At 43.2% G+C, this 12716-nt stretch overlaps 1 protein-coding gene across 4 annotated transcripts in view; it reads right to left on the bottom strand.

Annotated features, from left to right (window-relative positions):
* Positions 1 to 7147: 7147 nt before the first annotated feature.
* The window catches only part of LOC135522722 (methionine synthase reductase-like), a 35031-nt gene continuing 29462 nt past the window's right edge, over positions 7148 to 12716 (bottom strand). For 3 of the 4 annotated variants that reach the window (XM_064949251.1, XM_064949250.1, XM_064949249.1), the window contains exons 14-15: positions 7582 to 7767; positions 7148 to 7470 (exon numbers count right to left, since the gene is read on the bottom strand). In XM_064949251.1, the coding sequence (XP_064805323.1) occupies positions 7326 to 7470; positions 7582 to 7767 (331 nt within the window). In that variant the 3' untranslated portion in view covers positions 7148 to 7325. Of the gene's footprint in view, positions 7471 to 7581; positions 7836 to 12716 lie in introns of those variants that run through there. The other variant, XM_064949253.1, reaches the window with a different exon arrangement.

The raw sequence follows: 12716 nt of genomic DNA on the forward strand, positions 1-12716 counted from the left end.
ATCTCCGGCGCGGCCCACGCTTGGATTGCGTCCTACCTGACAGGTCGCTCCTACCAGGTGGCGTGGCGAGAATCTGTCTCCTCGCCACGCGCTCTCACCACTGGTGTCCCCCAGGGCTCTGTTCTAGGCCCTCTCCTATTCTCGCTATACACCAAGTCACTTGGCTCTGTCATAACCTCACATGGTCTCTCCTATCATTGCTATGCAGACGACACACAATTAATCTTCTCCTTTCCCCCTTCTGATGACCAGGTGGCAATCGCATCTCTGCATGTCTGGCAGACATATCAGTGTGGATGACGGATCACCACCTCAAGCTGAACCTCGGCAAGACGGAGCTGCTCTTCCTCCCGGGGAAGGACTGCCCGTTCCATGATCTCGCCATCACGGTTGACAACTCCATTGTGTCCTCCTCCCAGAGCGCTAAGAACCTTGGCGTGATCCTGGACAACACCCTGTCGTTCTCAACCAACATCATGGCGGTGGCCCGTTCCTGTAGGTTCATGCTCTACAACATCCGCAGAGTACGACCCTGCCTCACACAGGAAGCGGCGCAGGTCCTAATCCAGGCACTTGTCATCTCCCGTCTGGATTACTGCAACTCGCTGCTGGCTGGGCTCCCTGCCTGTGCCATTAAACCCCTACAACTCATCCAGAACGCCGCAGCCCGTCTGGTGTTCAACCTTCCCAAGTTCTCTCACGTCACCCCGCTCCTCCGCTCTCTCCACTGGCTTCCAGTTGAAGCTCGCATCCGCTACAAGACCATGGTGCTTGCCTACGGAGCTGTGAGGGGAACGGCACCGCAGTACCTCCAGGCTCTGATCAGGCCCTACACCCAAGCAAGGGCACTGCGTTCATCCACCTCTGGCCTGCTCGCCTCCCTACCATTGAGGAAGTACAGTTCCCGCTCAGCCCAGTCAAAACTGTTCGCTGCTCTGGCCCCCAATGGTGGAACAAACTCCCTCACGACGCCAGGACAGCGGAGTCAATCACCACCTTCCGGAGACACCTGAAACCCCACCTCTTCAAGGAATACCTAGGATAGGATAAGTAATCCTTCTCACCACCCCCCCCCCCTTAATGATTTAGATGCACTATTGTAAAGTGGCTGTTCCACTGGATGTCAGAAGGTGAATTCACCAATTTGTAAGTCGCTCTGGATAAGAGCGTCTGCTAAATGACTTAAATGTAAATGTAAAATGATAACAAAGCCAACACCTACAGAGAGATGAACCTAGAGAAGAGACCCCTCAGCCAGTTGGTTCTGGGGCTCTATTCACAAAACAGTACCCACAGAGCAACACGATTAGACCCAACCAAATCATGAGAAAACAGAAAGATAATTACTTTACACAATGGAAAGAATTAATAAAAAAACAGAGTACCTGACCACTGTGACTGACCAGAAATTAAGAAAAGCTTTGACTATGTACAGACTCGGTGACCATAGCCTTGCTATTGAGAGGCTGCAGACATTTTTTGGTACCCTTCCCCAGATCTGTGCCTCGACACAATCCTGTCTCGGAGCTCTACAGACAAATTTCTTCGACCTCATGGCTTGGTTTTTGCTCTGACATGTACTGTCAACTGTGGGACCATACATAGACAGGAGTGTGCCTTTCCAAATCATGTCCAATCAATTTAATTTACCACAGGTGGACTCCAATCAAGTTGTAGAAACATCTCAAAGATGATCAATGGAAACAGGATGTACCTGATCTCAATTTCAAGACTCATAGCAAAGGGTCTGAATATTTCTCAAACCTGTTATTGTTTTGTCATTATGGGGTACTGTGTGTAGATTGAGGACATTTTTAGAATAAGGCTGTCTAAATACTTTCTGAATGCACTGTATGCTTCCCATGCCAAGAACGAAAAAGTACAAAAATGTATGCCCTCACTACTGTAAGTCGCTCTGGATAAGAGCATCTGATAAATGACAAAAAAATCATTTATAATAAAGCCCCGTTTGAATCTAATTGAATTGAGAGCGAGAGAGAGAGAGAGCGAGGAGCATGAAAGGGGGGATAGGTAGAGAAGTAGAGAGCAACAGAGAGAAAGAGAGCAGGGGAGAGAGCAACAGAGAGAAAGAGAGCAGGGGAGAGAGCAACAGAGAGAAAGAGAGCAGGGGAGAGAGCAACAGAGAGAAAGAGAGCAGGGAAGAGAGCAACAAAGAGAAAGAGAGCAGGGGAGAGAGCAACAAAGAGAAAGAAAGCAGGGGAGAGAGCAACAAAGAGAAAGAGAGCAACAGGGAGATAGAGAGAGCAGGGGAGAGAGCAACAGAGAGAAAGAGAGCAGGGGAGAGAGGAACAGAGAGAAAGAGAGCAGGGGAGAGAGCAACAGAGAGAAAGAGAGCGGGGAGAGAGCAACAGAGAGAAAGAGAGCAGGGAGAGAGCAACAAAGAGAAAGAGAGCAGGGGAGAGAGCAACAGAGAGAAAGAGAGCAGGGGAGAGAGCAACAGAGAGCAAGAGAGCAGGGGAGAGAGCAACAGAGAGAAAGAGAGCAGGGGAGAGAGTAACAAAGAGAAAGAGAGCAGGGGAGAGAGCAACAAAGAGAAAGAGAGCAGGGGAGAGAGTAACAAAGAGAAAGAGAGCAGGGGAGAGAGTAACAAAGAGAAAGAGAGCAGGGGAGAGAGTAACAAAGAGAAAGAGAGCAGGGGAGAGAGCAACAGGGAGAAAGAGAGCAGGAGAGAGAGCAACAGGGAGAGAGAGAGAGCAGGGGAGAGAGCAACAGAGAGAGAGACTGCTCTAAAGCTCTCTGTTTAAATGCTAATATGTCAAATCAAATTTATAGCCCTTTGTACATCAGCTGATATCGCAAAGTGCTGTACAGAAACCCAGCCTAAAACCCCAAACAGCAAGCAATGCAGGTGTAGAAACACGGTGGCTAGGAAAAACTCCCTAGAAAGGCCAAAACCTAGGAAGAAACCGAGAGAGGAACCAGGCTATGTGGGGTGGCCAGTCCTCTTCTGGCTGTGCTGGGTGGAGATTATAACAGAACATGGCCAAGATGTTCAAATGTTCATAAATGACCAGCATGGTTAAATAATAATAATCACAGGCAGGACAGTTGAAACTGGAGCAGCATCACAGCCAGGTGGACTGGGGACAGCAAGGAGTCATCATGCCAGGTAGTCCTGAGGCATGGTCCTAGGGCTCAGGTCCTCCGAGAGAGAGAAAGAGAGAGTTAGAGAGAGCATACTTAAATTCACACAGGACACCGGATAGGACAGGAGAAGTACTCCAGATATAACAAAGTGACCCTAGCCCCCCGACACATAAACTACTACAGCATAAATACTGGAGGCTGAGACAGGGGGGGTCAATATGTGTGGTGATGATGAGCTAAAGAGCACATAGTCCTGCTGGTAGGATTTTAGAATAGAGTTCATCTGAACATACTAGAAGTAGGGGAAAGCAGTTTATTGAGTGAACAGATTTTCTTTTAAATATACCCGGTAATAGATAGAACATAATTACACTTTCTCTCTCTCGCAGACAGACAGACACACACACACACACACACACACACACACACACACACACACACACACACACACACACACACACACACTGTCCATCCCTCAGTCTTAGCACGTCCCTCACTGCCCAACACACTAATCTCTCTGAAATCCAATTAATCACTCATTTGCATAAGTCATTATGTCTGTCAGGACGCAGGATGTCGTCAATCTTGGGAAACACACATTCGACCGCCACTTGCTGCCCAAAATTTATACACGCTAAAACGATTTATGTTTAATTTGGGTTTTGTCTTTGACTAATGATGATTGAGAGTGTTCCTAGCTGAAAATATAATTGGGGCAATGCGAGTTGTTGTTTTTTTGGGTTTGCTGAGTTTAGTGTTTTTCTTTGCTATTGTGTAGAATTAAGAAGCAATGGGAGGTGTTTGTTTTAGAGATACATCCATATTCAGTTCCTTGCGCCATCATTTGGGACAAATACATGCGTGCGACTAGAATATAGAAGATGAACGTTCACACCAGGTGTTTTACGACTGCCTATAGCACTGTATATCAAGAGATAAGAGATAAATCCTACTTCGTTTTGAGTTGTGTGGAGTATATACCTCAGTGCAGTATGTTAAGACCACATATTACGATGGTTGTCACATACTGTATTTGTCTATTACCATAGTAAGGTAACTTCATAAATGAAAACAATCTTTAAAAGCTTAGGAGGGTTGGGAGATGGGACTTGTTATTGAATTCATCCTCAATCTACCAGCCTCAATTACAGTAAATATTTACTCGATTCTTTGTGGACTGGAGGCATCTGCCGTTGATTAACAGAAAGCCCTGGAATATAAAACATACATTCTCCAGTTTCCACAGCGAAATCAGAACAGTGCAGGAAACGCAATATCACAACAGCCTTTTTTCTGTCGCCTCTGGTCTTTCTTGACAGATGCTGGAGTGAACATCAGTGTGTGTACAGTTGGCTCTCTCTCTAGAGTCAAGCTGGATCTAGCAGTATTTGTATGTTTGTTTTAAATGATGGAGCAGACCACAGAGTAGACATTTCCCCATGCACTTCAGTCTGAGAACTGAGTGTGTCCTCCTCTGTCCTAGAAGTTTAAAGGCCCAGTGCAGTCAAATACATGATTTACCGGTTTTATATATATTTCCACACTATGAGGTTGGAATAATACTGTGAAATTGTGAAAATGATAATGCCATTTTAGTGTAAGAGCTGTTTGAAAAGACTGAGTTTTGGCTTTCCATGGTGACATCACCATGCAGTAAATTAGTTAATAAAAGAGTTCCAAACCTCTTCCAATAACAGGTTTTATTTGTGTAATTTTTCTCCACTTAGACTACTTCCATACAGTTCTAGCAAAATTCTTGCTCGATAAATTGCCCTTTTAAAAAAAAAACAGTTTATTGAAAAATATCACAGTGCTTAATGGTTACCCAGAAATGATTTGATATTGAGATAAAAACGGCTGCATTGGACCGTTACGGGCATAAGGCCAGGGGATGGGCATCAGAAGATAACTGCAGGCTTCAATCACCAAATCAATGGGAAAGATTGGCACTCGCTAACATTCAATATCCCCCATCTGCACCCACTGTACTGGGTTGAAGTTTGTTTGTACGGTAACACATTTCTTGTACCCCCGAACAACCTGAGAACCCAACTACACCCCCCACGCTACTTCACTCTCCACTTCCACCTAATGAGTCATTACCTTCCATATACATCTTTCTGCTTCATTTACACCACTCTTAACTACACAGATCTATCATAGCATTATCCTCCAGTCCTCACTAGCGCCTAGCTCTCTCTCTCTCTTTCTCTGATTTATTTCGATTACCTCTTTGCGTCTCGCCTCTCACTGCAGACGGAAAAGGCACCTTGAACCTTTCTAATTAAGAAACTGTAATTTAAAACTTCATCAGTCCTTACTGCGCGGTGGCCATGACGGGGCCGGAGGATCCGCGGGGCTCTCCGTCTTCAGATGAGAGGGTCATTTTTCAGGTGGGGGTGAAGGGATGCGAATAGGCTAGGTAAATAAGGAGTAGGCGAAGAGTGATGCGCCTTCCCCAAAAACCCAGTCAGCAGCGACGATGTTCAGGGGGTGTTGCTTTGTCAAAGACGAGGCCAAACTTGATTAAAGTTTCCCCTCTTGTTTATTACACACTGGGTGAGCTTGGTGCCATTAATCAAGCCTAAGCATGTGTATGTGTTGTGTGTGTTCGTCAAGCATGCGTGTGGAGAAGTGCCTGAACCTTACTTCCTTCTCTCACTAAAACAACAACTTTTGTCACCTTTTAGCAGACATCTAAGCGATTGCTTAACTTATCTTTTGTCCTTTAGCAGGGGATGATAAATTGTTCTCTAGCTACCAAGGCTTACTGATATTTGCACCCCCCCCCCCCAAAAAAAAAAATAATAATAATTCAGCCTTGGGTTAAGAATGATAGCTGCATGATAACGTTCGTGGATTGTGGATCAATGAAAAGACCATTCATCACATTCAATACCCAACTCCTTTCCACCTTATTCAGTGACGTTTAGAAAACAGCCTTGGTGACTCGCAGCCTGTAATTCCTCCCTGACACTCAGCCTGGATGCCAGTTCGTCTCAGCCTCAACCAAATCTTTTGGCCAAAGACATTTTGTGCATGAAAATACAAATTACCTCTCATCACAGTTTAATGACGTCTATACGTACGATGACCTCGGTGACTCATAACCTGTATCATTCCATATGACCCTCGGGTCTCATGTTGTCATGGCAACAAAAGGAGTTGGCTAAAGCAGACAGTGAGACAGGCATCCAGGCTGCAGGGACAACGGTTTCAAACCACCACTACTGATATGATGATCCTCTGACAAAGTGGAGCAGCAGGAGAAAGTGGCCGAGACTTATTGATAACTTCCAATCCACTCTGGTATTCATTGAACTGTGTTTGAAATTCCTCCAATTTGTCCAGTCCGTAACACAATTCTCCACCCCGGTCCGACCTCATGGACAGGCCTATACTTTACTCTGACAGACAAGAAGAAGTTGATTTGTTTACTTGGCAAAGCTTTATTGAGTGTGATGTCATCCATTCTCATACAGAGCCCCAGCCCAGTCTAGCCCAGCTGTGGAGACTGTCAACATCTTTTCCCTCTCCCATCCTGACGAGAGGCCTGCTGATATAAAAAGACTAGCAGTGTCTGAAGATTTAATTCTGAGAAGTCTCTCTAGGGTACGGTGGAAGGCCCATAGCGAAAATCCTTCAATTAACTAACCGCCGACTACAGCTTCATCTAGTGAGGAAAGTCACCTTGAACAATTGAATTATTCTCTAATTAAAAACACAATCATGCCATATCAATCAAAATGCATTACCTTTGATCGTTATCTCTGAATGGGTTTCATCTCGTCTTGTATGCGTGCCAAGATATGTTTCACCCACCATATCACTCATTATCATCATACAGTGAGCACAAGAAATACATCAGATACCTTTAAACCTTTTCAAGCAAACACACCTTTTGTATTTTGGACACATTTTTGCACACAGCAAAAAAAGTATTGGAAGACAAGAATGTGAAGTAGGATGAGGAGTAAGCTGAACAGGCAGTGTGTTAGTCTTGCATAATTCCACTATAAAACAACTACAGTACTCGAAACTCAATCTTCTATGGTCAGTTTATGAAGTTTATGGTCAGGTGCTATGAGGCAAGAGGAACAACATACAACCCAATCCATATGGGCAGCTTGTGTTGCTTAAAGGAAATGAATGGCCCACTAAAATTATATATGGATATTTTCGGTCTGTGACATAAGATATGTTGAAGATTCATCCACTCAGCACCATATGTCCTGTAAATAGTGTTTCTCCTCCCTGAGTCCAGCCAATCTCTTCATGGCATCTAGTTTATCCAGCTGAAGCTCTGCTGATACCATCTCTATCAGGGTTTCGTTCACATCTTTAGCCATGTTCTTAGCATCACTGTGGGAGCAAAGTAATTAAGTCAGTAAATCCACAGCCACTAAAATAATGAACCAGACTATTCCATGGTTTTCCTATTGACATCATCATCACCATCAAACCTAAGCTCACCCGCAGACGTAGAGGTATCCATTCTCCTTGAGGAGGAGGTTGGTGAGATCTTTGGCATGGAGGAGCAGGTTATGTTGGACGTATCTAGGACCTGTCTTGGTCTCTGTCCCTATCTGAGTGTCTCGCGAGAAACACACTTTCAGATGGTTCAGGGTTCCTTTACCCACAAACCCCTGCAGCTCCTCTCTGGAGAAAAAGAAGAAAAGTGTGAGCGAGAGCAAGAAGAAAAGAAAGAAGAGAAAAGAGAGAGAGGACTAAGCAAGAGAACAAAGAATAAGAGAAGCGCGAGAGGAGAAAAAAAGAGAGATTAGTTCAGGGCATGAAAACAGTTTTCATTTCCAAAATAGACAAAAAACAGTCAAGCTCAATAAAGTTCCATCCCAGCCATGTGTACAAGCCTACCTATAAAAACACAGGCCACCGATATGTCTTATTTAATGGAAGATAAATGGTCAAATATGGATTTCATAAGCAAGGTCGAGGCCCTCTCATAAGCATATTTTTTACAATCAATCCACCTATCCTTGCCACAACACTGTGTGTGTTCCATCTCAATATGTTTTTAATAGGGCCTTGGGTAGGTAACAACAATAAGGTCTACTGAGTTTTCTGAGCCGGTGAAGAACCTTACCCAAGGTTGGAAGGAAGGAAGGAAGGAAGGAAGGAAGGAAAGATGCAGAGATAGACAGAGACAGATAGACAGACAGACAGACAGACAGACAGACAGACAGACAGACAGACAGACAGACAGACAGACAGACAGACAGACAGACAGACAGACGAGAAAGATGCAGAGACAGACGAGAAGATACAGACAGACAGACAGACGAGAAGATACAGACAGACAGACGAGAAAATACAGAGACAGACAGACAGACAGACAGACAGACAGACAGACAGACAGACAGACAGACAGAGAGACGAGAAGATGCAGAGACAGACAGATGAGAAGATGCAGAGACAGACAGACAGACGAGAAGATGAAGAGACAGACAGACAGACAGACAGACAAGAAGATGCAGAGACAGACAGACGAGAAGATGCAGAGACAGACAGACGAGAAGATGCAGAGACAGACGAGAAGATGCAGAGACAGACGAGAAGATGCAGAGACAGACGAGAAGATGCAGAGACAGACAGACAGACGAGAAGATGCAGAGACAGACGAGAAGAAAGACAGACAGACAGATAGACAGACGAGAAGATGCAGAGACAGACAGACATATGTGGTCTGGTTAAAGGAACTCTGGTGAAGGTCGTTTTGCAGTAGCCGGGAGACTTTTAAAAACTAGTTTTAATAAAATAAGGAGACCATGACTAGGATAAGTAAAAATGCAGTAAATACTGCAAGAGAGTAGAGTAAAGGAGATGTATTGTTATTATTTCCCATTCTGCTCTTTCCTTCTTTCTCGTTCACCTTCATGGGGTTAAATGTTATGTATTGTTGCTGCAACAACACCATTACCATGTTAATCTGGATAACTCATTACTTATAACTCATTATTTATTTATATATTATTATTTTTTTACCTCTGACAGCCCTACATCTAAATCCCTAGATTACCAAGTATGTTAAACGCTAGAACATGGTTCTTTATCTGGCAAGCCCGCTAGCTGAATTTGGCCCGCGATGGTTTTAGTTGGCGCCCCAAGTTTACTGAGCAAAAAATAAATAAATTGAGAGAGATTTTTTTGGGGGGGGGGGGGGTTTCATTGTTGGACATTAAAAAAAGTAAAGAACACCAGGAAATCAGCTCAAAGTGATTTTAATTTTGGAAATTTGTTCTCAAGTACTTCCCATGCATAATAGAGAGACGTGATCATATCCAAATGTAAGCAAGGTTTGAAATGATAAAGTTTTAGTCAAATATTATATCCGTTTGGGCTTCTTGGTGTCAATTTGCAGCCTACAAATTATTTGTAATTATGTACCGGCCCCTCGACCATCTGCTCAATAAAAAAATCGTCCCAAGGCTGAATCTAGTTGATGATCCCTGCCCTAGAATAACAAGAGAAAAAAACAGGAGAGGGAAGAACAAAAGAGAAAGAAGAGGACGTGTGTCCTAGACACCGGGCCGGTGTGTCACCTATGGTATCAACTGAGCAGTGATGAGGGTTCACTTCCTGGTTTTCAAATAAAAACAAAGAACACTGACCCTTTAACGTGAGGCATTGACTAACATAAAAGTCTAGGGGGGGAAAGCATGACAACATATTCTCTGCAGATATACAGTCAGGTCCAAAATGATTGGCACCCTTGATAAAGATGAGCAAAAAAAGACTGTATAAAATACAAATACTGAGCTATATTGTATGCCCCCCAAAATTGGGAATTTATATTATTTTATACAAATACAATTTCACAGAGAAAGATTTTGTTTAACAAATAAAAAAATCTACAAGAAAGATGGGTGTAAAAATTGTTGCCACCGGTTTTCAATACACCGGTTTTCAATACCCTGGTTTTCAATACACCGGTTTTCAATACCCTACCCGTACGAGGATAAATGGGTCTATTTCTAAAATGCTATACGAGATTAGAGAACACATTGGAAGGGATCTATGACCATTCCTCCATACAGAATCTTCCCAGATCCTTGATATCCTTCGTTCTGCGCTTATGGACTGCCCTCCTCAATTCAAATCACAGGTTTTCAACGGGTTTCATGTCCGGAGACTGAGATGGACATCGCAAAATGTGGACTTAGTGATCAATTAACAATTTCTTTGTGGATGTTGATGTGTGCCTGGGGTCATTGTCTTGCTGGAAGATCCACTTGCTGCAAAGATTTAGCCTCCTGGCAGAGGAAACCAGGTTTTTGGCTAGAAAGGTCCTGGTACTTGGTAAAGTTGATTTTACAGTAGGTATGAGGTTATTTTCTGCATATCCTTCTTTCAATGCTAAACCCACTACTGGTGTGCGTGGCCAAAGAGTTCAATTTTCATGTCATCTGAACATACCACCGGTTCCAATCCAATTTAGCAAACTCCAGGTGTTTACATTTGTTTGTTGCTCTCAACATAGGTTTCTTTCTGGCAACCCTATTAGCATGGAGGTGACGTCTAATTGTAGATCTGAAGATACGACCAAGTTCTGTAATTCTCCAACTTTGTCCATTCTAATTTACTTTGCCTCACAAAATATCTTCCTCATTGTGCGTGGGGACAAGATCCACATGGGTCCAATACCAGGAAAGTTTACTGTTCCATCTTTGATGACAAAGATTTTACATGCGGAATACCTCATTTTTATACCCCAGTGAAACAGGAAGCCATGGAAGGTCACAATACAGTTTATTATACTGAGGTCAACTCAAAAAGGTAGAATGTTAATGGAGATTTAATTGTTTGTTTATATTTATAAGAATCTTTAGGGGTGCCAATCATTTTGACATCTATCGTTTTGAGAAAAAAAGTACTTGTTATACAAAATCTCTCTTTCTCTGAGCAATTGTATTAGTATAAAATCTAATTTCCTCCTTTTTTTAGCATACAATATAGCTCAGTATTGGTATTTATGTTAGTCTTTTTTTGCTCATCTTTATCAAGGGTGCCAACAGTTCTTGGACCTGACTGTATAAGACTGTCATGAGAGACATACAGCATTGCCATTTCCTCCCTCTCTCTCTCCTTACCCCTCTTCTGTTGAATGTCAGGCAATATCATGCAACTTTAATTTCTGTTTGAAAGGTTAATATCCTGGTACCAGGGGTCCCACCCACACCCCACTGTGCCATGCTCTTCTCTTTGGCCTCAGTCAAATCTTGGTGTGTGTTGACAGAGAAAACAACCCTGGTCCGGTTGTGGGACTCTGGCCCTTAATGGCCCTGAACAAGAGCCCAGTAACCCCATTTCCCTCAGCAGTGAAATCACAATCCATGAAGAGGGAGGGAGGGTATGAGGATGGAACGAGCGAGGAAGGGAGAAAATGAGTGCAAACTGCAGGGGGTCCGAGTGTCTGGTTGCGTGTAACAGACTTGAGGTCAGATTGGTGTCAACCTCTTAACACAGATGTTAAATGTTGGGGTTGATTAGGCTGATCCCATAGCCTGTTTGCTTTTAAAAAGAACATTCTGGAATGAACTTTACTCTATAATGTCATACCGAAGATGTCAGGGTTTAGCCTAGGACCACAGGATATATTTAGTATCAAAGGGAACACTTCATTTTTTTCTATCAGTTCACATTTCAGACCCCCACTGATGGCTAGTCGGGTTAGGTCAATAATAATAATAATAATAATAAAGAACATGTGAAACATTGTAGGTTGTTTTTTTCTGGAGTAAAGATTAATATAATGATTTTATCATGCTGCAAGAGAACATTTGAATGCTGACATGGGTCATTCACAAGGTAAACATACAGTTTCATACATAACATGAATCCAAATGTACCTTCCTATAGTGCAAGAAAAATCTTGTTTACGTTTTCCCAAAAATGCAGCATTTGGTTTTGATTGATACAGCTGTTTCATGCTCATTAGCACATGTTAAATCGATTCAGTCACGGGGGGGGCCTCCATTTTGAATTCCCCCAGATAGAGAGACCCACATTGTGAACAAACACCCACCAGCCCAGGATACCTGGCTGTGAGGACGTATTTAACAAAGAGATAGAGGGCAATATACGAATACAGGCAGATTTTTCTTTGATCTGTTCTTTCATGATTTCTGCGACCAATGCACCGTTTTGTGATCTAGTCAGAAGACAGCTTTGATTGGTGCACTAACCTTCACATGGCCTTGTGTTGGTAGTGTTATGAGTCATTTGAGGAAAGCTTGGTAGATTTGCATTCTCTGTTAAGTAAGTTTGGTTTGAAACAAAAATGGTTTCAAGTCTTCAGAACTGGAACTGCAACTGAATCGATTTAAAGTAAGATGTCGCTGACAGATACGGCAGGTCTGTTTCTAGCTCCTAAGCACATTTGTAATATTTAGTTTTTTGTGTGTGTTATTTCTCACATTATTAGCCCAGAATTTGTTTTGTGTTATTACATACAGCCGGAAAGAACTTTGGGATATCAGAGCAGCGGTGACTCACCAGCATTACGACCAGGAATACGACTTTCCCGAATTGGATCCTTGTTCGTACCCCCCAGGGTAATTTAACTTATTCCAGAGGCTGCTCCAAAACAC

This window comes from Oncorhynchus masou, chromosome 30 (genome assembly GCF_036934945.1).
Source record: "Oncorhynchus masou masou isolate Uvic2021 chromosome 30, UVic_Omas_1.1, whole genome shotgun sequence".
Classification (NCBI taxonomy): Eukaryota; Metazoa; Chordata; class Actinopteri; order Salmoniformes; family Salmonidae; genus Oncorhynchus; species Oncorhynchus masou.